This window comes from Salvia hispanica, chromosome 6, assembly GCF_023119035.1.
Source record: "Salvia hispanica cultivar TCC Black 2014 chromosome 6, UniMelb_Shisp_WGS_1.0, whole genome shotgun sequence".
In the NCBI taxonomy this organism is placed as follows: domain Eukaryota; kingdom Viridiplantae; phylum Streptophyta; class Magnoliopsida; order Lamiales; family Lamiaceae; genus Salvia; species Salvia hispanica.
In genome coordinates this window covers 22280364-22305287 of record NC_062970.1, presented here as the reverse complement: position 1 = coordinate 22305287, position 24924 = coordinate 22280364, and the positions used below count along the sequence as shown (strand labels likewise).

At 39.7% G+C, this 24924-nt stretch overlaps 2 protein-coding genes and 1 pseudogene across 2 annotated transcripts; 2 read left to right on the top strand and 1 right to left on the bottom strand.

Moving 5' to 3' along the window:
• The first annotated feature begins 13283 nt into the window (after nt 1–13283).
• LOC125196872 (protein CHAPERONE-LIKE PROTEIN OF POR1, chloroplastic-like) lies at nt 13284–15550 on the top strand. The gene is made up of 3 exons (XM_048095532.1): nt 13284–13687; nt 14675–15035; nt 15147–15550. Exons 1-3 carry the CDS (start codon nt 13370–13372, stop codon nt 15320–15322), a joined length of 855 nt encoding a protein of 284 aa, XP_047951489.1. The 5' UTR covers nt 13284–13369; the 3' UTR covers nt 15323–15550.
• A 208-nt stretch (nt 15551–15758) lies between these two features.
• LOC125193466 (protein ALTERED PHOSPHATE STARVATION RESPONSE 1-like) lies at nt 15759–19199 on the bottom strand. Its single transcript, XM_048091256.1, has 4 exons — nt 18061–19199; nt 17220–17440; nt 16778–17001; nt 15759–16693 (listed from the first exon to the last, which is right to left on the bottom strand). The coding sequence occupies exons 1-4, from the start codon at nt 18905–18907 to the stop codon at nt 15916–15918; spliced, it is 2070 nt and encodes a 689-aa protein (XP_047947213.1). The 5' UTR covers nt 18908–19199; the 3' UTR covers nt 15759–15915.
• Nucleotides 19200–22053: 2854 nt separating this feature from the next.
• Nucleotides 22054–24684, top strand: LOC125194942 (annotated as a pseudogene).
• Nucleotides 24685–24924: the final 240 nt, after the last annotated feature.

The following is a 24924-nucleotide window of genomic DNA, read 5'->3' as shown; positions in this document are numbered from 1 at the left end:
AAAATTGAAACTAGCTCATGTATGTGTGTTTTGCATGTTTGTATGATTTTCTTATATTTTCTTAGTTTTTCTTGAGTCTAGGTCTAGGAGTCGGTCAAGAGATAACCTCGCTTGAAATTCGCCTTATTCTTTTTTTTCTTTTCTTGTCTTTATACTTGAGGACAAGTATGGTTTAAGTGTGAGCAGTTTGATAAGGCTAATTTCATGCATCGGTAATGTGCGAAAAACGTTATAATTTGCTGGGTCTAACACGTTTCCTAAGCCAGGTGTGTGAAGAAAATCGCTAGATCAAGGAAGTAATGAAGGAGATGGTCTAGCGAGAGAATGGAACGAAATGAGCAGGATTTACGAGGAAATTGGCGTGATAAAGGAGTCTACAGCTGAGGGCAACAAAGTCATTATCTATACCTCGATGGGCCCACTAAAATGCCTATAAATAGAGAAGAGCATGCAACGCAAGAAACACACAGTTTTTCACTCTTCTTAGCTCATACATTTTACACACACACTTGGGAATGGATCTGGGGTAATTGTGATCGGGAGGGTACTTTCTGGAAGATTTCGTGCTTGGCAACACCGTCCTAGTGAGGGCGAAGATACAATTACTTTTAATTTCAGTTGTTTTTGCTAGTTTCCACCGTCGAACTTCACTTTTGGGAGTCGACCTTGATGTTGATGATGTTAACTGCTTTACCGTTCATGGATCTGCGTTTAGCTGTTTAATTTCAAGTCATTTTGCATAGATCTCTCTGCTGTTAGCTTAATTCTTCAATTGCTATGTCGATCTCTGTTTATTTTGATGTTGAGGTGTTTGATGTGGAAGTTGGTGACAGATCTTTGGTTGTTTGAGTATTCGGAGTTCTTACTTTTAAAATCTGACGTGATGGAGAGTTTTTTCTGTTTGGAGTTCATGTCGGACGCTTGGATCCGGAGTGGATTTAGCGTCTGAGGTCGGATTTGGCGTGTGAAAAGACAGTAGTTCGATAGATTTGTTTTATTTCCTCTTGGTTTCTATTTTACTTCGTCTAGGGTATGCAGATCTGTTAACTTTTTCGTTTATTATGCATAGATTTGATTTCAAGTTAGTAGCTCTGTTTTTGTTTTGCTCATGCTGTTTTTCTTAAGAAGTTTTATGCAAATTTGGTTGTAGAAGACGATGTCACAGACGTACCTTGCTTTTTTAGACGTGGTCCCCACCGTCGATTATTTCCTAGGTCTAGCTGTTAGGTTAAGTTTTTTTTAAGGTTCCCAAGTCAAGTTAATTTTTATTTTCCTCAACCCAAGAAAATGCGTGGCAGCAGCCAACACCAAAAACACTCCCAAATCCTTGAACATAAGTATTACGCATCCTTCTCTGTAGGATCGATCCCTACTTCCCTATACTAGGTTTAGTAAAGTGGTTGAGGGTTTTTGAAAAGGAAAGTGCTTTGTGTGTCCGACGACCGGGATTCCTTGCGACCCACGAGTTCCTAGACCGAGTGATCTAGTGGACTTGCTGGATCTAGGGAACCTGCTATTTCCGTATTTGAATAGCGCATAACGCAAAGCATCTCACACGACCTTTTTCACCGCCTAAGGGCATCCACAATGGGATGCCATAAGCGACGCCCTATGCACCGCCACGTCAGCATTTTATCCTCCTCCTATTCCACCTGCAGTGGGGCGGACTATAGCCCGCCCTAAGCGACGCCCTAAGCATTTTTCTATTATTTGAATATTTAAATACTTCAAAATTTGGAAAACTAAAATTTCATTTCATTAAAATTCAAACATTACAATACGAAAAAAAAAAACTACAATTTCTCAACGGCGGCGGTTGCGGGTCCAAACTTCTTCAATCATGTCGGTCATGAGCTGAGTATGGTCTTGTTGGTTGCGCATTGAGGCCTGTCGCTGTAGAACCGCACCGAAGCCAGTCGGTAATCCTCGAGTGACCGGCGAGGTCGCCGTGCTGGAGCTAGATCCGGCTTCATCATCCACCCAATTGGTGACATGGCCACGTTCTTGTTGTTAGAGTTTGTATACTAGAAATCACCTTTCGAGTGATTGAATACTGTTAAAACTCTCATTTTATTTTCCAAATGAATAAACAGATTATTTTTGTCATAATGTTGTTATATTTTACATTTAATGGATGTTAATTGCATATTTAAATGTATAAGTAATTTAACAAAGTCTAAGTCTTTGTTTTAGTAGACCGGTTGTGGGCGTCGTCCACTTTAAGGTAACACGGTCAGTTCTAAACAAAGAAAAAGAATAATTTCACAACCTAGATAGGCTTAGACTACCTATCGTGAAAGGTTGCAATGTCAGTCCGATTATTTCTAAGCCTTACTGAAATAAGATGACGTTGGTGTGGTATAGCACTGAATGGATCTAACAGCGAGACAGTCTTTATGCTATCTACTGAAAGACGAGGTCTCGTAAATTATTTCTCAATCAATGTACGTTAGCATTGAGCATACGGTATTGATTATGCACTACTTTGACTTACCAAATGGTGCGGGTTTTTCGCAACCCAATAAGCCTGGTATATTGGGTAGTGGTGATTAATATCTAGCGGTGCTAGGATTGCTATTATGTTGAATCGTGCGCGAGGTGAGTCTCGTTTGATAACATCCTCAAGAGAAGCTTGAAATAAGGTTTTATTATTCGGAACCTAGCTAGTTGGAGTTTAACTACTCTATGAATAATAAATAAGATTTTCTTGCTGAGTCCTCTCTTGGAATAAATAAGATATTAATTAATTAAGTCCATAGCAGACAATAATTAATTAATGGATGTTTTTATCTTAAGCGCGGGAAATAAATATAATTTATTGGAAACCCGAAGTACTTGTAATTTCGGATTTGGATGGGGAGTGCAGTATTACTTCTGTAGTGGCTGCTCGTAATATTCCAATTTTAAGCTTATATTAAATTGGGTTTAATTTAATTAGTAAAAAGCTAATTGGAGGAGCCCATATCCAAAGCCTTCCATAGATCCCTGTCTGGGCCCAATATGTGACTTATTATAAATAGGAGAATAAAGGAGACAGAAAATACACTAATTATTTTCTCAAAATTTTCGGCCCCTACTCCTAGTAGTAGTCGAAATTTTCTCTCCTCCGAGGGAAAGGATTTCTGTCTTCTCTATTTAAGTCCTAGTGCACTGGTGAGATCAGCCCACCCTGATATCAGTTCACAGTCCGGGAACCAGTCAGAAGATCCGTGGTTTTGTACTGAAGATCTTCACGAGGAGAAGGCGCTAGCTATCTTCGATTCTTTGGAGAATCATCAAGGTATAATGGCTAAACCTTAGAACAACATGTTTTAGGTTTATATTAATTTAAAGCATGTTATTATTTGAGTTATCAGCATGATACGTGAGATAATTACGCGAATAGAATTTGTCTAAATAATCCGCTAAATAGATCTGATTATTATGTAATTGATTTATGCATGCGCTTCCGCTGCCAACCCCTTCAATTGGTATCAGAGCCAGTCTTTGGCTCTGATTATTTGGATTTAAATTTCGCGAAATTCATGTATGCATGCGTTTTTGTTTTCGAAGCATGTTCTTGTTTTTAGTTGTTATTTTTTTATGCATGATGAACTCAAGAACTATCGAAACAAAGAACTCAAATTTTGGAACGCTAGAGACGTGCGATTCGTCGGCGCTTGCGCCGAGACGAATCGCGCGACACGCGATCCAATTAGGGTTGTCGAGCGAAGGGAGTTCGGATGGCGATCGACCGGCGACGCGTAGACGAGGGTGGACTCGTGCACGCCGCCGGTGTGACCGCCGGTGCCGGTGATCCCGAGAGAACGCCCCGATCGAGTGGGAGTAGGCGTGCGATCTCTCGGCGACGTGAAAAACGAGCGTGGGCTCGTCCACGCCGCCGGGTAGACCGCCGGCGGCCCTCGCCTCTGAATCGAACGGCGATCGAGTGGAGGGAGGCGGCCGGAAGCCGCTGCTCGTCCGAGAGCAGCGGCGGTTCTTCCGACGCCGGAACCCTAACCCTAGCTTTAACCCTAACCCTAGTCGACTCACGGCTGATCGTCGCCAATTCCAAGAGCTGCGACGCCACTTCCGGCGTTGAAGGCCTGGGGTGAGGGCGAATGGCGCTGGAGGCAATTCGCCGGTGCTGCAGCAGCCGCGCCTAGCGCGGGCTGCCGGCGGTGGCTGGGCGGCGAAATCGCCGTCCCGGCGGATCAACCCCGGTGTGATTTTGTCGTTCATCGTACGTGCGAACCTCGTTCGATGAGATAACGACGAAATATTATTTTATTGATTATTTAATTCCTAAATTAATAGAAATCATTAAAATATTATTATTTAATTGAAATAAAATATTTTGGGAAGATTTCCCTAGATTTTAGGAATATTTTGATTATTTTCTATATCTATGAATATTTTATATCCTAGATGATATAGATGAGAATAATTAAATAGTTTCCTAAATTATATTATATATCTAGAATCCTAATAAGGATAGATATGTAGGATTTCATTAAATAATAAAATATATTCTCTTCCCAATCTTAATAAGGAATTAATTTAAGTTTATTTATTCATGTCCGTAAAAGATATAAATAATTAATTATTTTAGATAAATCTTATAGAAGACATGAATATGGATTAAACTTTAGTAATTAATATATTATCCTTTAATAAGATGTTTAAAAGATTATAAAAGATTTAATTATCCAGTCAATTAAATACCAACAGAATTTAATTAAGCCTTTAATCTGCACTAAGGCTAAGGATAATTAATGAAAAACCATAACCTAAATATCTAAGCGATAATTACGAACTAAGTTTGTATATGGTCTCCATCGATTGGTCCACAACTTATGAAGCTGATTTCTAATATTATCGCCACCCATGCTGTGGGGACAATAATCCTAAGAAATAGCGAGTTCATATAGGTGGACTTCTCATTTGTAAATAGTATGGACTAGAAAGTAGTTTCCAATATTATCGCCACCCATGCTGTGGGGACAATAATCCTAAGAAATTACAAGTTTCAGAAGTTCAAACAGAATTTACGAGATAGCTTGGTCTTGTTATCAACACATGAGCATTGTTATGGGAGTGTGTTGTAGAAACGAGATTCTGTAATGCTAAATCTGATGGTCGTGCTTAGGCAACATTTGGCGGCCATGCCGTGCTGCGGTCTCTGGACTATTCGTCGGTGTTGTGACCAGTAAAAATGTTAAAATTTTAATGCGTATTGACCTCTGCTTGAGGGTACAAAATTTTAATTTTACAGTTGTGAGAATTTGAAAAGTTTTATGGTTTAATCTACTCAATTTCTTCACATAAGTTTATGACAAATAGTAAATATTCTGTTTTGCAGTGCAACCTAAATCGTCAACATGTCTCTTAATCCTCTTTCTGCAATTCTTAAAGAAAACAAACTCGAGGGCCAAAATTACATAGAATGGAAACAAAATTTGGACATCGTTCTCACGGCTGATGAGTACAAGTTTGTGCTCACTACTCCTCGGCCCCCAGTGCCGGCGGCTAACGCCGCGCAGGCAGCGCGAGATGCCCATAGACGGTGGCACAAGGCGAATGAGATGGCTAAGTGTTATATGTTGGCCTCCATGTCAACAGTGCTTAGACATCAGCATGCCGCCATGGCAACTGCCACCGAGATTATGGAAAATCTCACGAATCTCTTTGGTACTCAGAATCGAACGGCTAAGTCTCAAGCCTTTCGGAGTATCATGTGCAAGACTATGAAGGAAGGCTCGTCTGTGAGGGATCATGTCCTCGAGATGATGAGCCATCTCAATCAAATTGAGGTTTTGGGAGGCGTCATTGATGCCGAGTCCCAAGTTACTATTATCCTTCAGAGTCTGCCCCCTAGCTTCCAGCAGTTCAAGCTCAACTTTGAGATGAACAAAAGGAATTACACCTTGGCTGAGTTGTTGACTGAACTTCAGTCGGCGGAAGATCTCATGAACCAAGCTAAGGCTGCGATGGTTAGTTCGTCACATCGTTCCTCTGGCCCTAGGCCTGGCGCAGGAAAGAAGAAAGTGACAAACCAGGTCGCACCTAAAGATGCTAAGGGAAAGAAAAAGAGGAGGTCGGGAAAGAAGCAAACCGGAAAGTGTTTCAAGTGTGGAGAGAAGGGGCATTGGAAGCCAGATTGCCCTAAAAGGAGCAAGGCTACAGGTATGCACCAAGCTCTAGTTGTTGAGTCATGTTTGGCTTCGACTTCTTCTCATACTTGGGTTATTGACACTGGAGCTACTGATCATATTTGTTTTGATCCTGACTTAATGCAGGTGACAAGACGGCTATATGATGGAGAGATCGAAGTCCAGCTGGGCGACGCTACTAAAGTGGCGGCCGTTGCAGTGGGAGACGTTTATTTGCGTTTTAGTAGTGATAGATTTTTGATTATGAAGAATGTTTTGTTGATACCTTCTTTTAGAAGAAATTTAATTTCAGTTTCTAAATTGGTTTTTGATGGATATTCGATTTCTTTTAATGACAGTTGTGTTATTAAGAAAGATGGTTCTTATATCTGTCGTGGTATCATGGAAAACAATCTGTACACAATCGTATCTACACAATATAATGATCGCAAATTAGAACTCAATAATGCATCGAAAATTTCAAAGAAAAGAAAAGAACCTTCAAGTTCAATGAACGAAACGTACTTATGGCACCTTAGACTTGGTCATGCCAACCAAAAGAGGATTCAAACACTCGTGGATCAAGACCTTCTTAAAGGGCTAGATACTGAATCATTTTCCACGTGCGAATCCTGTTTGGAAGGCAAGATGACCAAGAGACCTTTTAGAGTGAAAGGTAATAGGGCCAAGGAAGCACTAGAACTCGTTCATACTGATGTGTGTGGACCAATGTCAACCGAGGCAAGAGGCGGCTTTCGCTATTTCATCACTTTTATTGATGATTACTCGAAAGTTGGATATGTTTATTTGATGCGCTTTAAGTCTGAAGCTTTTGACAAGTTCAAGGAGTTTAAGGCTTATGCTGAGACGCATCATGGAAAACGTATCAAGAGCCTGCGATCTGATCGCGGAGGCGAGTACCTCAGTGCCGAGTTTTTGGACTACTTATCAGTAGAGGGAATTGAATCCCAAACGACTGCGCCGGGCACACCTCAGCAGAATGGCGTAGCTGAAAGAAGGAATAGGACCTTGTTAAACATGGTCCGATCGATGATGAGTTATGCACGACTGCCCATTTCGTTTTGGGGACATGCCTTGCTTTCCGCAAGTCATATCTTAGACAATTTACCGTCAAAATCTGTTCCTGCTACTCCATATGAGTTGTGGACTGGGCGTAAGCCCAATCTAGAACATCTCAAGATATGGGGGTGTCCAGCTCATGTTTTGGAAAAGGATCCAACTAAGCTGGGCTCAAGGACAGAGGTATGTTTGTTTATAGGGTACCCCAAAGGTTCGAAAGCTTATGAATTCTATAGTCTCCGAGACAAGAAAGTCATTGTGAGTACTCACGCGACATTCTTAGAGGAAGACTTTGTTATGAATCATAAACCCAGCAGTGAGGTAGCTCTTGAAGAGCTTACTTCAGTCACAAGTTCCATTAACCAAGAACAAGTACCTATAGTACAACCAATTCCCGAACCTTCAACTTCTACACCTAACATTGTAGTGCCGCGCCGCAGTGGGAGGGTCTCTCATGAGCCCGAAAGGTACATTGGTTTGGGAGAATCTATGGATCACTCCTCGGACAGTAGTGTACCAGATCCCTGGAATTTTGCAGAGGCGCAGGCGGATATCGATCATTGCGAATGGGTGAAAGCAATGGATTCGGAACTACAATCTATGATAGACAAAGACGTCTATGATTTGTCCGTCCTACCCGAAGGCTGTACTGCCATTGGGAGCAAGTGGATATACAAACGTAAACGTGGACCCGATGGACGAGTTAAAGTCTTTAAGGCAAGACTAGTGGCTAAGGGGTATACCCAAAAGGAAGGTGTCGATTACGACGAGACCTTCTCCCCGGTGGCCATGCTCAAATCGATCCGGATACTGTTGTCTATTGCAGCTTACATGGATTGGGATGTGTGGCAGATGGACGTTAAGACTGCGTTCTTGAACGGTAGTCTTGAGGAGACCATCTACATGGAACAACCCGAGGGTTATGCCGTCAAGGGCAAAGAGCACATGGTTTGGAAGCTTAAGAAGGCCATTTATGGCCTCAAGCAAGCATCTAGATCATGGAATCAGTGCTTCGATCAAACTGTTCATAAGTTTGGATTCGAGAAATGCCCTAACGAGAGCTGCGTGTACAAGAAGGTAGAAAAAGGGAATGTGGTGTTCTTAGTTTTATATGTAGATGACATTCTTCTAATTGGAAACAATAAAAAGATGTTGTCATCAGTACGAACTTGGTTGTCAAACCAGTTCGAGATGAAGGATATGGGAGACGCGGGACACATTCTAGGTATCAAGGTCCTTAGGGATCGTGAGAAAAGGATGTTGTGCTTATCCCAAGAACCCTACATCGACACTGTACTTAGTCGTTTTAGCATGCAAGATGCCAAGAAAGGTTTCTTACCTTTTAGACATGGCATCCATTTATCTCAAGAGATGTGTCCCAAGACAGCATCTGAGATAGCAGAGATGAGAAGGATACCATACGCTTCGGCAGTTGGTAGTCTCATGTATGCTATGCTTTGTACAAGACCTGATATTTGCTTTGTTGTTGGCATGGTAGCAAGATATCAATCAAATCCTGGCCAAGGACATTGGACTGCAGTAAAGAACATACTCAAGTACCTTAAACGGACTAAGGACTATGTTCTAGTTTACAAAGCAGGCGAGCTATGCCCTTTGGGATATACTGATTCAGACTTTCAAGCTGATCAGGACTCGAGGAAATCTACTTCTGGCTATGTGTTTACCTTAGGAGGTGGAGCCGTAATTTGGAAGAGTGTAAAGCAGAAATGCATTGCAGACTCTACCATGGAAGCCGAATATGTGGCCGCTTCGGAGGCTGCAAAGGAGGCTGTATGGCTCAAGAACTTTCTTATGGACTTAGGTGTGGTTACGAATCTGCCCAAGAGCATCACCATTTATTGTGACAATTCTGGTGCTGTGGCTAATTCGAAGGAACCAAGAGCTCACAAAGCGAGCAAACACATTGAGAGGAAGTATCATATCATCAGAGATATAGTGCAGAGAGGAGACATACAAGTGGTCAAGATTGCGTCAGAGAACAACCTGGCAGATCCTTTTACTAAGGCATTGGCGGTCAAACCGTTCGAGCGCCATGTAGAAGGAATGGGAGTTCGACTCGCTCGAGACCTCAACTCGCTTTCAGTATAAGTGGGAGAATTAGACGTAGTGCACATTTTTTTGTATACTCGAAAGCTGTTTTGAGTATAAGTGGGAGATTGTTAGAGTTTGTATACTAGAAATCACCTTTCGAGTGATTGAATACTGTTAAAACTCTTATTTTATTTTCCAAATGAATAAACAGATTATTTTTGTCATAATGTTGTTATATTTTACATTTAATGGATGTTAATTGCATATTTAAATGTATAAGTAATTTAACAAAGTCTAAGTCTTTGTTTTAGTAGACCGGTTGTGGGCGTCGTCCACTTTAAGGTAACACGGTCAGTTCTAAACAAAGAAAAAGAATAATTTCACAACCTAGATAGGCTTAGACTACCTATCGTGAAAGGTTGCAATGTCAGTCCGATTATTTCTAAGCCTTACTGAAATAAGATGACGTTGGTGTGGTATAGCACTGAATGGATCTAACAGCGAGACAGTCTTTATGCTATCTACTGAAAGACGAGGTCTCGTAAATTATTTCTCAATCAATGTACGTTAGCATTGAGCATACGGTATTGATTATGCACTACTTTGACTTACCAAATGGTGCGGGTTTTTCGCAACCCAATAAGCCTGGTATATTGGGTAGTGGTGATTAATATCTAGCGGTGCTAGGATTGCTATTATGTTGAATCGTGCGCGAGGTGAGTCTCGTTTGATAACATCCTCAAGAGAAGCTTGAAATAAGGTTTTATTATTCGGAACCTAGCTAGTTGGAGTTTAATTACTCTATGAATAATAAATAAGATTTTCTTGCTGAGTCCTCTCTTGGAATAAATAAGATATTAATTAATTAAGTCCATAGCAGACAATAATTAATTAATGGATGTTTCTATCTTAAGCGCGGGAAATAAATATAATTTATTGGAAACCCGAAGTACTTGTAATTTCGGATTTGGATGGGGAGTGCAGTATTACTTCTGTAGTGGCTGCTCGTAATATTCCAATTTTAAGCTTATATTAAATTGGGTTTAATTTAATTAGTAAAAAGCTAATTGGAGGAGCCCATATCCAAAGCCTTCCATAGATCCCTGTCTGGGCCCAATATGTGACTTATTATAAATAGGAGAATAAAGGAGACAGAAAATACACTAATTATTTTCTCAAAATTTTCGGCCCCTACTCCTAGTAGTAGTCGAAATTTTCTCTCCTCCGAGGGAAAGGATTTCTGTCTTCTCTATTTAAGTCCTAGTGCGCTGGTGAGATCAGCCCACCCTGATATCAGTTCACAGTCCGGGAACCAGTCAGAAGATCCGTGGTTTTGTACTAAAGATCTTCACGAGGAGAAGGCGCTAGCTATCTTCGATTCTTTGGAGAATCATCAAGGTATAATGGCTAAACCTTAGAACAGCATGTTTTAGGTTTCATTAATTTAAAGCATGTTATTATTTGAGTTATCAGCATGATACGTGAGATAATTACGCGAATAGAATTTGTCTAAATAATCCGCTAAATAGATCTGATTATTATGTAATTGATTTCCGCTAGTAAATTGGCCTCTCCAGGCCGTCGGGCAGTTCTTCCACTTCCCGGTGCATACAGTCGATGCTCCCTAGCATCCCAGGGAAGCCGTGCACCGTCTCGTGCATCCGCATCAGGCTCTGGCAATCGTCAGCGTGTCGGGCGTCGCAAATATGTGTCGCCAAAAGCCTCCACAACTAACTTACAAAAATTCTTGAGACATTCGCGGCCAGTTGTATCCCCGACGTGAAGGTACTCGTCGAACATATCCGCTATTGTGCCGTAGGAAATAGGCTGGCGGATCGCAACCGTGCACTCTGCTGAGAAAAAGATCTCGGGCTGCCGATCCCGTCTTCCCGATACTGCGGAAGTACTCATCACGGGCCTCCAACGTGTGCACAATGCGGAGAAAAAGATCTTGGCTCATTCTAAAACGGCGGTGAAAAACATTCGGGCCCCACCTTGGATTCTCGGCAAAATAATCTGCGAACAGACGTTCGTGCGCTACGTCGTGCTCACGGGGGATGTACTCAAATCGTAGTCGTCGGGATTCATTTTTGAGTCGATGAGAGAGAATAATTGAAGAGATGTGAAATTGGAGTGTGTGAAATGATAGTAAATAAGAAAAAAAATTTGAAAAAATTCAAAAAAAAATTCGAAACGCGTGCCCATCGTCCGCGTCGTCCACAGTGGCGGACGATGCGACGGACGATGGGTATCCTCCGCGCATCGTTCGCGGACGATCTATCGGGCGCGGACGATGGTTAACCCATCGTCCGCGATGCTGCAGTGGCGGACGATGCATCGTCCGTCGCATCGTCCGCACCATTGCGGATGCCCTAAGGAAGAGGTCATTTTCCTTGAGACAGAGGGAGTAAATGTGTAATAGGAAAAATGGGACATTTAATGACAGACGAAAAGAGTAAGTTTTAGAAATTTGTAATATCATTTTTGTGTTTTTTTTTATAATAAAATGTTTTATTAATTGTATTTTAAATTCAAGAATGGAATAATGAGATTCATGAATAGTTAATGAATAAATTATTGTGTTGCTCTCTCCTAATTGAAGACGAAATAAAAATAATTAAAAGTGGTATGTAACACATAAATAATTAAAAGATGACTATCCGCTTAATCTCAAGAGTGAATTATAAATGGTACCCGATCTTTCACTTTTTACACATAAATGGTACATGATCTTTATTTTGTATCGTTTTTAGTACTCCTGACAAAAATAACCCTAAGTACCAAATATGTGATTTTTTGGTTATGGAGAATAATTTTGGAAATTTCAATTAAATAGTACTAACAAACATGTGAACTTTTCCCCCTTCCTTTCTTATTTCTTTTTTTCTTCTTTAGTTTCTTCTTCTTCTTTCTTTTTCTTCATTTTCTTCTTTCTTTTTAGTATTTTATCTTCTTTTCTTTATTCTTCTTTCTTTTTTCTCCTTAGTTATGTTTCCTCTTATTTTTCTCTTATTTTTCTTATTTCTTTTTAGTGTTTTATACATACATCTAATTGCATTTATAATATAAATCAAGAACAAAACACCTAATTAAATTAATTATTTAAAATAATTAAAATAATTAAATATTTTTTATTAAATTATTCTATACTATTTTAGGGTTGAAACACCTAACTAAACATATTCAACTCTTTATATCATTATGAATACAATTCACAATTTTAAACTTTTATAAAGACTACATTGATTAGTTATTAATTTAATTTAAAATAATAATAATAATTATTATTATTATTATATAATATTATATGATTTATAATTTAAATAATTATTATAATTATATACTTTACTATTAGTTTTTAAGTATTATAACAATAATATTATTATAGTAATTAAATATAATTATAACTATAATTATCATGGAATATATTTAAATAATATTAAAAATTAAATTATTATTAATTTATAACCGAATAATATTAATAATAATTAATAATATTAGTATAAAAAGTGAGGAGAATGAAAGAAGATATTATAATATTATTTTTAATACAAGTATATGCCCAAACTATCTTATTTGATATAAATAAAAAAATGTTTTTTTTAATGGGCATTTTGTGAGGAAAATCGCATCACACACTAAAAATGTGATTTATAAGTATAAAAAACAAAGTGTAAAATAAATCAGGTACCTTTTATTTCACTTTGTATATAAATAATATACTTCATCTGTTCCATTAGAAATGAAACGTTTTTTTTTTGTCTGTCCCATTAAAAATGAAATGTTTTTAAAAATGGAAACAATACTCTCTCTACTTTTTCTTCTCTCTTACTTTACCCTCTTTTCATTAACTCACAAAACAACACTATATAAAATCTTGTGCAAAAAAACAAATATTGCATATTTAATAAGACGGAGGGAGTATATACTTTTACCAAAAAAAAATAATGTAATATAGAAGGATAAAGAACTTGGAAAGCTGCGCACAACACAATTCCAAAACAACGCCACGTCATCTCCTTGCCTTCCACACTAGTCCTTTCCACAAAGAAAATCCAAATAGCGCCTCAGCCGTTACTCAATTCCTCTCTAGCATACACTACCACATGGCTACAGCTCTATCCGTACGGCCCAACCGCACTATCTACGGATCCACCTCCTTCCATCGGACCGGGCGGCAACTGGCCGTAAATGCTCTCAGTCCGTGCCGCCGGCGTCCCTGGGGCGCTATGTTCTCCCGGCGCATGTTAGCTGCTGCGCCGCTTCTGGCCTCGCGAGCGGACGACTCCGCGCCCTCAGAGATGTCGGTCGAGAATGCTCTCAAATTGCTCGGTGTCTCCGAAGGTGCGTCGTTCGATGATATTCTCCGTGCGAAGAATTCGATCCTCGCGGCTTGTAAAGATGACCAGGAAGCAATTTTGCAGGTTATTCCTCCTTTTCACGAATTGTGTGGTTAGAATTAGCTCGAATTATTGGAGAATTCGAAGCCGATTGAGGTTGGATTGCTGTTGCTTGCATTCTGTTTTTTGCGGCGGAATAGTCTCTGCGTTTATAGATTGTTTTGTTGATCAGATTGGACTATTTCTTGGTGTTTTGAATTCTTTTGTGCTTAATTGAGCCTTTGCTGCTGTCTGTTGTGCCTTTTGACTTGAGGCGCTGAATTGAATTCTTGCTTTTATTGGTTAGGTTTCGTGAGAATTGGGGATTCATTGATTATTCTGTTATTTTTTTTGTGTTTGAAAGGCTTACTTTAGCTTTGATAGTTTTCCTGCGCGGCAAAATTAAAATTTTAGCTGTGACTGCTATTGTTACATCGTAAAAAAAATTTGCATTTTTTTGGGGTTGTAGATTAACAAAATTTCTTAAGTAGGACTAGCTATGAATGTGCTGGAGTCAAGATTAGAATAAGGCACTAGGAAAGGACCTTTTCTTTTCTTTCTGAATCTATGCTTATGTTGTAAAATGAATTACGAGATTAGGCGATGCTCCAGTTCGTTCTTGTGTTGTCTTTTAACGAAATTCACATTTAGGAATGAAAGCAGATACTCAATGAAGTTTATGGATTGCAATCGGTGGAAGGGTATATCTTTTGGCAGTCGTACCTGACGTAGCATGGAATTATTTTTTAACAATGATGAGGATATTTCATCAAAACAAAGACAGGCAGCCATACCCACCTTACCCCTATTTCTTGAATAAATGTTTACGTGGAAAATAAAAGCTTGGAACACTTTTAAGTGTTCAATTATATTTAAAAAAATATAGATTTTTATGTGATTTTATCACCTAATCCACTGGAACTCTGATATCGATCTGTGTGCTGTGGATTATTTTTGGGGCATCAATAGCTCAGCTATCTTTCTCTTGCCTTGGCATTGCTTACTTCCATTAGAATGGCTTATCGTGCACAGGTGGAAGCTGCATATGACATGCTGCTAATGCAAAGCTTATCGCAACGGAGAGCAGGGAAAGTTGTGAGCAGTAGCATCCGTTATGCTGATGTTAAGCCAGTAAGTGCTCCCAAAATGGAATCAATGCCAAAATGGCTGCAGAATTCTGTCAAAAGCTCACCTGTCTCTGTGGAAGCACCATCCACTAGCGAGTTAGGAGTGCAAGCTGGAGTCTATGGAGCTCTAATGGTTTTTACATATGTAAATGGAGCTTCATCACCTTCCACAGCACCATATGCTGGAGTTGATGTTCCTGGCCTCATTCTAGCCACCAGCTTCGGTGCAACCTTATACTTCATGACCAAGAAGAATGTCAAACTAGGTAAAAAAAATGGCCCAATTTTTCTTTTTATAACGATTCGGGTTTTGGGGCTCCGATTTGCATATTGAATGAACAATTATTGCTGACTAAAACCGGGTCTTACTACTGCAGGAAAGGCTACTGTGATAACTATTGGGGGACTCGTGGCTGGTGCAGTTGTAGGCTCAGCAGTGGAGAGCTGGTTGCAGGTGGACATCGTCCCGCTTATGGGAATACAATCTCCAGCTACCATTGTGAGCGAATTTGTACTCTTCTCGCAATTTTTAATCTCCTTATACTTGAGATAAATAGATTGAGGCCGAGAAGCTGTACTCTCCCAAGCCTGGGATGACAAATAATCATCCCCCAAAAAGTCTAGCAATGCATATTTAGGGTGTATTTTTAACACATGTTGTACAAAATGTAATGCTTTAGAACCTATTTCATTAAATATAATTCTGTTGCAAAATGTTATCACCAGATTCAGCATTTGCTTATTCTTTAGGGAATATATATGATTTTTTTGTCGACTTTTATGTAGAGTCTGTTCTTGCGTTGTTGGTTAATCATGAGACAATCTTATCTTGACATTACAGTGGCGAGCAAGATATATTGTCATGACAATATCTTGAGAAAAATGCATTGAACAAGAAATAAGATTAAACATGTCCTTAATCACAAATAATCATGGCAATCGACCCGGCCCTAAATAAACCAGTTTAAATACAATATGAAACACAAATGTGAATAAAGACATAAAGAAACCATTTAAATACGAGATGAAGCAGTGTGTGGGCAACATTTGACCAAGACAAAAAATTCATGAAGGAACAATGTCTCAGCGAGTTGCTTCGACAGAATCTTCAAATATGCAAACCTACAAACAAACAACAATAAGCATCTAAACAAGCACTCCACCTTTCTTCTCTACCTCCATCAACTCGTTATACATTTCCAATGTAGCCCTTGAGAATTCTGTCATACTCTCAAAAACCCTACAAAAACCTGTCTGAAAACCATTCAACGTCATCCTCTCAGTCTCTTGCATGAGCTTCTGGTGCTTCTCCTTCTCCAAATCCACCCGTCTCCGAAGGCTGTCCAGTGTGTCCATGCCCTCGATGAGCGGGCCCGCCTCTGCTGCGCTAGCATTGCTCGACTGGAGCTCGAGCATCCGGTTCTCGGCCTTATGGAAGGCTGAGGTCTTCCTATCCAACTCCTTGGATAGACTATCCACTTTCCTCTTCTGCTGCAGCTCCTCTCCTTGCTGAAGCCACAGAGCTCTCACATCCTTCGAGCAGCCCTGGATTGCGACAGAGACCGCCTTCTCTGGCAGATTGTTCATCAACTCTAGCCAATCATGGCAGAGCACGAGCACTGGGGGTCCATTCAGACGGCATGGCACTGCGGATGCTCGGCCTCTCGAGTAGAACTCGACTTCGGGGGCAACGAACTTGGATAGCCACCCAAAGAGGGCCTCTACGTAACTCTTCTGGGTGAATACATACTCCGTGAAGCACGAGCGCCAGTTCCTTAGCTCGGTCTCGAGCTGGAGCGTCGCGAGGCGGTGAGTCTCGTTGCAGAACTTCCCATATGAGGGGCATGAAAAGATAGCCACTTCAAATATGATCTTGCGCTGGATTTCATGAGACTCCAACATGATTTTCCATGTTGCTGTCATACTGCATCGAACAGAGGAATGAGTTATGAGAGGAGTGGAAAACGTGGTGTGTTTTCTAATGTGGAACATGACCAATTCTTCCTACCCTTGAAGTAGCTCTCGTATCTGTGGCTCTAGCTCTTCCTCTATCAGCTTCTCGATCTGTTTAGAGATCGTTTCAGCACTGCGAATGGCCACCAGGATCCTGCTGTAGAGATCTTTGACTGCTGCTCTGCTCTTGTAGACTGTGAACCCTTCGTCTCCTCTAACGTCTTGATTTTGAAGCTGGTTGCACTTCTTCTCGTAGAGTTTGCGTATGCTGTCTCCATTCTGGAATGATGATGAGAAAGAATCATAGAAACAAATCCATTGGTATACAGCTCTAGCGTTTAAGAGTCAATGTTCTTACTGATAGATCACATCTTAAAATGACTGTAGCATAACTCTACATCAAAAAATTTCTCTAGTAGCATTTCACAAGTTCTTGAATAGTTATAATGTATACTAAAATGTGGTAGCTAATGAAGTGAGGGAAGGGATTTTTATACCTTAACTTCGTTGTATAGTTTCTTTTCCCAGGCATAGAGCCTTCCTAAGGTGAGTGAGTGGCTTCCTGAAGTCATGCCTCCATATTCATCAAAGAGATCGTTGCTGAACTCTGTCCATGTCGAGGAACTCTTGGAACTAGACGCGACCAAACTCTTGCAAGACGATGAGCGTGAAGAAGCAGACCTCCACGTGATGGCTTGGATCAACTTTGTTGAGTTTTCTGCATCCACGTGTCTGTTTGAGTGTGATAGCCACAGAGTGACAAAATAAACTAAAAACTACACAAGGATCACTACAAAATGATAAATCATCGAAGAAGCTGTAATAGAGAGACACAGAAACTAGTGGCAAAATCTTGCATTTCAATCATAAATCATGAAAGAGTGAGGCTTTGTCACTGTGGAGAAGTGGGGATGCAAAGTGCATTTCAAGGGACAGTAAGGTCTTCGAAATAAGAGACGAAACAGAGAAGAGAAACTAACAAGAGCATCATGTAGAAAGTTATATTAAACTGTTGCTTATAATGTAAATTGTGCAGTGCTAGAGAGCTTTTCCTTAACAAAAGGCAAAAAAGATTAGAAGAAGATTACAGTGTATGAAAGTTAGAGAAGATTAAAAGAAAACATTAGGAAAATTTTGAATTGGAGACTCATAAGAACAACATTTGTTGATCATTCAAGTGCAGATACCTCATAAAAGTTGGCTAATATAAAGACAACTGTAGTTTAGCAGATCTTCTCTAAATATGATGGAGGGCCTTATTTAAAGAGAGGGAGAGATGGGTAGTTATAAATCACAGAGACCTCCACACAATCTGATTATTGAAGGGAAAAAAATCACCTTTTATCTCGTCAATATTGGATTGCAAATGCACCATGTTGCATTCCAGCATTCTAGAAACATCCTTACCAGAATCATAAGCCACCATGAAATGATCTTCAATATCATTCAAAGCTTCCAACAGCTCTCTCCCTTCAACAGGTTTGTGATTATCCACAACACTCAGTCCTCTCTCTCTCTCCACACCCTTCACAGCCTCAATTTCACCCCCATTCTCTTTCACGCTGGCTGTTTCCCCTCCTCTCTCTCCGTCTTCATCCTCAAGGTCAGGGATGCCCTCTTGCTCCCTCAGAGCCCTCACCTCCTCCTCAGACATCCTGTTGTAGGCATGAATCATTTCTGGCCTTACCACATTGTTGAAAGGGTTGAAGAAATCCCACCCAAAATCTCCCTGTGGTGAAGCCATTGTTGTTTGAAGCTGAGGCTGAGGCATGTCCATGTAGAAGTAGCCACAGATGTTCCCTTCTTCTTGTTTCTCTCTCATTCCCTCTCTCTCCTCCTCACAAGAAACAGAGCTGATTGAGGAACTGCAAGACTCACATGCAATGGTCTCCTTTGTGGGCTCAGAGGGTTTTTGCTGGAGAAATAGAGGGTTTGAAGCAACCTTTTTCTCTTTTGTGGGAGAGTGAGGCGGGAATGCGATACAGTAAGGTGCATTTGGTGAAGAATGGCGTGTGACAAAGAGATTTATGGCTGCTGAGACACCAGAGAGAGATTTGCAGTATCTGTAGTGAGCATCCGCTAGAGCATACCTTCTCTCTACAGCCAGCTTGAGCTGCTTCTTTCTCTCTCTACAAATTGAGACTACCTCTTCTTCTTCTTGTAGCCTTGATGCTACGCATCCCATTTTTTTGTCTCTCTCCCCTAAACAAAGGGCTTGCTACATACAGAAAAAGGTTGTCTGTTGAAGTGAAAATTTTGAAAAAAAAAAGTGGTGGGGCTGGCAAGATTTGGTTTTTTATGAACTTTTGCTAGGACTTAAGACATTTGAACCACAGCCATCTTTGTATTTGGAGAAAGAGGGATTTTGTCTGAAGAAACAAAGATAACTCTTAACAAAGGGCTTGCTACATACAGAAAAAGGTTGTTTCTTGAGCTGAAAAAATTTTAAAAAAAGTGGAGGGGCTGGCAAGATTGGTTTTTTTATGGACTTTTGCTGGGATTTAAGACATTTGAACCACAGCCATCTTTGTATTTGGAGTTTTAAAAAGAGGGATTTTGTCTGAAGAAACAAAGATAACTTTCAAGAATGCGACCCATGTAGCCCATCTCCTTTCCACTTTCATGACTTCAAGAATATTGTAAAAGTTGGCACATCTGGTAAAAGAAAGGAGATAGCTTCTTCTTCCCCTTTCTCTCTCTCTCTCTCTCTCTCTTAACTTCTGGTAAAACTATGAAGATGAAGAAACTGATGCTTTGTTTTGGTGTATTTTGTGCACAGAATAGAAAACGAAAATGCCGGTAATCCTTGCCTAGTTACTTTACTCTCCTAGCCTAAAATGGAGAGAGAGAGAGAGAAAGAGATTGGTTGGGGCTCGAGGATGAGATGATTCTACTATTTCTCTGGCTTTTGTAATGTAAGTTATTGTACGATTTGTTTTTGGTCCATACTGTATTTAATATGGAAAAAAGGGAGTGTGGAATACAACCTATGAGATGAGAGAGCATCAGATAAATGTCACAAGGAGACAGATGGCGCTGACTAGTGAGAGAAAAGAGGAGTCAAATTTGTTCCTAAAAAGGCTAGTCAAGATTGCACTGATAGATTATGTCCCCGCATGCATATACTGTCAACTCCTTAATCCCCTAATTATAAGAATATAATGCCGGAATTTTGACACTGTCAGTTTATACCTAGGGCTTTTGTGCTGCCAATAAACAAATGGGGGTGTCATTACCAGGTCGAAAACACACTTACGCCCCCTTTCCCTATGTTATACTCATTCGTCTCATTTAAGTGGAACATTTTTATATTCGGCACATGATTTTATGCTATTTTGATGTGTGAGTTAAATGCAGAGATATTGATGTTCCAAGTTAAGAAATGTGTCAATTAAAATGATAAATCCAAAAAAGAAAAATGTATTACTTAAAGTAGGAAAAATGGAGTATATATCTTAGAATAAATGGTTTTGACTAAGGGTGTATGGTTTTAACCAGACAGCAATACAGACGGAACTGGAACCGGGACTTCGCGGTTAAATCAAAACTAGTCTATCGATTTCGACAGACCGATATCGGCCGAGTAAAAATAGAAACCGTAATCGGTAATTCATGACTGCCGACTCCACCAAATTTTGTAGGGTGCAAGGCTAGATATGTGGGGTGCAGAAAAGCTACAAATGTCGACTGCATCTGGGAGAAAGCCAATTGTTTACATTGATATTTTTTTACTTCATTCGTTTCCTAAAATTAGAAATTCTTTTCATTTTGGTCCGTTTCCTAAAAATAGAAATTTTTCATTTTAGAAAACTTTTTTCTGTGGGACCCATTTTTCACTAAAACGTTTTTTCTTTTCATCTCTCTTACTTTATCAATCTATACTATACTTAAAAGCTGAGTTTATTTTGGAGTAAATTTTGGGGAACTTTCCGCCATATTTCAAATTGCAATTTGGGGGAAGAGGGGGAATTGAGGGAAAGTTATCCGCCTTCTCTCACGATGCTTTCCATTTTTTGTTTTTATATTGACCAAGAGATAAAACAATTATCACCTGACAAAAGTACTTTCATGCATTAAAACCAGCAGTTAATAGCGTAACTCTTTATTATAAAGCGGATTAAACATACAATCAAATGGATATATCACATCATTGGTTTGAATATAGAGCCAAAACCAATTAAAATTAACTAGGTTTCGCCCCAAAACAAAATGGGTTGACTTCTGTATAACAAGGTTTTCCACACAAAAATTATGGAGGGGGTTCTTGGAGCTAAAATAATAAGAGGGAAGTTGGTTCTTTTTTAGAGCAAAAAAATTGAATTTGGAATATTAAAAGTCAGAGTTATTTAGAAGTTGCTATATAAATACCAGTTCTAATAATACACATTCATAAACTACAGGTTCTTATTTCTCTTTCTACAATCTCGCTGCTTATCTTTAAAATTCTTACCATTATATGCAGATAATAAAGGTAAAACCTATCTAATTCTCGCTCTACAATCTCACTGTTATTTTTTTTTATCTCTCTACTGTTAGAGTTTGTATACTATAAATCACCTTTCGAGTGATTGAATACTTTAAAAACTCTTATTTTATTTTCCAAGGAATAAAACAAATTATTTTTGTCATGTTGTTATGTTTTAAATTTAATGGATGTTTATTGCATATTTAAGTGTATAAGCAACTTAACAAAGTCTAAGTCTTTGTTTTAGTAGACCGGTTGTGAGCGACGTCCACTTTAAGGTAACACGTTCAGTTTTGAATAAAGGAAATGAAGAATTTCACAACCCAGATAGGCCTAGACTACCTATCGCGAAAGGTTGCAATGTCATTCCGCATATTTCTAAGCCTTACTGAAATAAGATGACATCGTGAAAGGATGCCTCGCACGCCTGAATCGAAGCCCGGTAGAAGAAGATACGGCTATTTTACGAAGACTGCGCAATGCTGTGAAAAACGCGCGACCTTGTCGAGAGTCAGAAAAAATGCCAGACTGGGCGTTTTGCACTTCATAGATCGCCCGACCGGGCAAATGTTACTGGGCCTATTTTTTCAGCCCTAACTATTTAAATAGCTAGGACACGACTTCCAATGCATCTTTTGGCTGCTGGAGGTGATTTTTAGAGAGAGAAAGAGGCTTGGAGTCCATTTTTGGGAGGAAGAAAAAGAAGCTTGAGGCTAATTCTTCCCTAATCTTGCCCATATGGTAGCATTTACTTGTTTTCTTGTATTGTTGGCCACTATGAGTGGCTAGATTTTAGGGATTACTTTTAAATAGCTAGGGCACTACTCTCTAAGCTATGAACTCAACTCTTGTTGAACTATGAGGGTATGTATAACTTGTATGGTTTTTTGAAAGCTCTTATCGCTGCTGATGCCTCAGTGTTCTTTTCAGAAGTTTATTGATCAACTTATCATAGTGCCTTTCGTTGTGACCTTGTGTCACGACTCCCATCTAATGGAGTATCATTTCATAACAATAATCTTCTCGCTCTACACTGAACTGCAACTTTGCGCCATGATGAGTTGGGCTAGGTTGGTTGTCAACAAATAGTTCTTTGATTATATTCTCGTTAGTGGTTTTTGGGATTGATGGCATACTGCATAATATAGGAAACACTTCTGAACCTGTTACTGAGGAATTACCTCCATTACAACTTATACGATCATGCAGAGAAACTGAGATCGAAGGCTCCTTTTTTTGAAGCTCACTCAAATCAGCAGGTAAATTTGACTCATTATTTGATCACTTTATGTTGGTCCATTTTTTAGAAGGGATCTCCTGCACCCATGTCTAACTAACATTGGAAAAATTTGTGAAATGTAATTTAAAGCAGTGGGTATATGAATTGCCAATATTTGTAGGGTTGCAGGGGCCTTGACCAACTTACTCTACTGTATTCAAGTCTCACTCATTAATTATTATAATATCAAGAGGTTGCCATTATTTTGCTAAGGATTTGATTTTTAGATTGAACGAAGTACATAAACATCGAGTTCTAGTGATTATTGAAAATGAAGAAGTATTGATGAATGCTTCTCGCTACTATAGGTTTTCTTCATGCATGCATCAACGAATTTTGTTGTTATTACTACTCTTACTATTATAGTAATTTATTTATTTTTTTGCTTATTTGTTGCCATACTTGTCTAGGGAGGTGTGGGTGCTAATAGTTCTTGGCCTACAGCTAGCTATAACTTTATTTATTGGAGGTTATGCCTCTACAATCTAATTGTTCTCATCTTCTATGAATCTTCTGCAGTTTTCTCGGTATTTGTTTTACCTTGGAAAGATCAGGATGATTCAGCTAGAATATATTGACGCCAAAGAGTCCCTTCTCCAAGCTACGAGGAAAGCACCTATTTCTGCCCTTGGTTTCAGAGTTGCAACAAATGGGTTGTGATTGTCCGCTTGCTACTTGGAGAGATTCCAAAAAGAACCATATTAATCCAGAAAGGGATGGAGAAGGACCATACTTTGAGCTTACAAATGTGAGTATAACTGAATAAGACACTTAAATTCTGGTACTTTGCCCACACAAATATGCATCTACAACCATTATCATCGAATATTTAGATAATGTGTCATACCACATATATATGGTATTCTCATATTTTGTTGTGTGGTCAGGCCGTTCATGTTGGAGATTTGGAGGTATTCAAATCTGCGGCAGAGAAGTTTGCAAGCACCTTCAGCTCCGATGAAACAAGTAATTTGATAGTTAGGCTACCCCACAATGTTATTCGTACTGGCTTACGAAACATCAGCATCTCGTACTCGAGAATCTCACTTGTTGACGTTGCTAAGAAGTTGAGACTGGATTCTCCAATTCCTGTTGCTGATGCTGAAAATTAGAAATGGGCCACTCACCCCTTAAAAGGCCTCATAAGGGGGAGGGTTATCCACACTTATATAGATTAGATTGGATCATTACCAAGTCGATGTGGGACAGAATTTAGAGAGTTTTAACACGCCCCCTCACGTGTGGGCCGGAAAGGACATCGGTCTTCCATCACGTGGGTAGGCAATGCTAGAGATAAGAGAACCATCATCGATGTGGGCCGGAAAGGACATCGGTCTTCCACTCGTGAGGTAGATAAGAGATAAAGAGAAAACCATCATCGACTTGGGCCCGCTCTGATACCATATTAGAAATGGGCCACTCACCCCTTAAAAGGCCTCATAAGGGGGAGGGTTATCCACACTTATATAGATTAGATTGGATCATCACCAAGTCGATGTGGGACAGAATTTAGAGAGTTTTAACACTCACCCCTTAAAAGGCCTCATAAGGGGGAGGGTTATCCACACTTATATAGATTAGATTGGATCATCACCAAGTCGATGTGGGACAGAATTTAGAGAGTTTTAACACGCCCCCTCACGTGTGGGCCGGAAAGGACATCGGTCTTCCATCACGTGGGTAGGCAATGCTAGAGATAAGAGAACCATCATCGATGTGGGCCGGAAAGGACATCGGTCTTCCACTCGTGAGGTAGATAAGAGATAAAGAGAAAACTATCATCGACTTGGGCCCGCTCTGATACCATATTAGAAATGGGCCACTCACCCCTTAAAAGGCCTCATAAGGGGGAGAGTTATCCACACTTATATAGATTAGATTGGATCATCACCAAGTCGATGTGGGACAGAATTTAGAGAGTTTTAACAGAAAGCATTGTTTCCAAAGCAATCAGAGATGGTGCAATCGATGCCACTTTAGATCATGCTAATGGATGGATGGTATTAAGGGAGACTGAGGACATTTACTCTACAAATGAAGCTTTCAACTCGATGATTGCCTTCTGCCTCAATATGCACAATGAAGCTGTGCGCGCCCTCAGTTTCCAGCCAAACTCCCATAAAGAGAAGGAAAGTGCAGAAAAGAGGAGAGAGAGACAGCAGCAAGAGCAAGAACTGAACACATAGCTGAGGATGATGATGATGAATTTGAATTCTAAGGGGCATATCATTGCCGAATGGGATTTTTTTCCCCGAATTGTCGAATATTGGGCGACAAAGTTATATAGGCTTCTGCAGTTACATTCTCTCTCTCCTATAGCTTTTGCATTCTGGTGTACTATGAATTTTCTATTGTGGCTCTATATGTTTTAATTGGGAAGAAAAATCAGGATATCCAGAGTATTTTGTTTGGATCTTGAATCTTGATCTCTCTCACCCTCCGAATTAAAAATATCTCA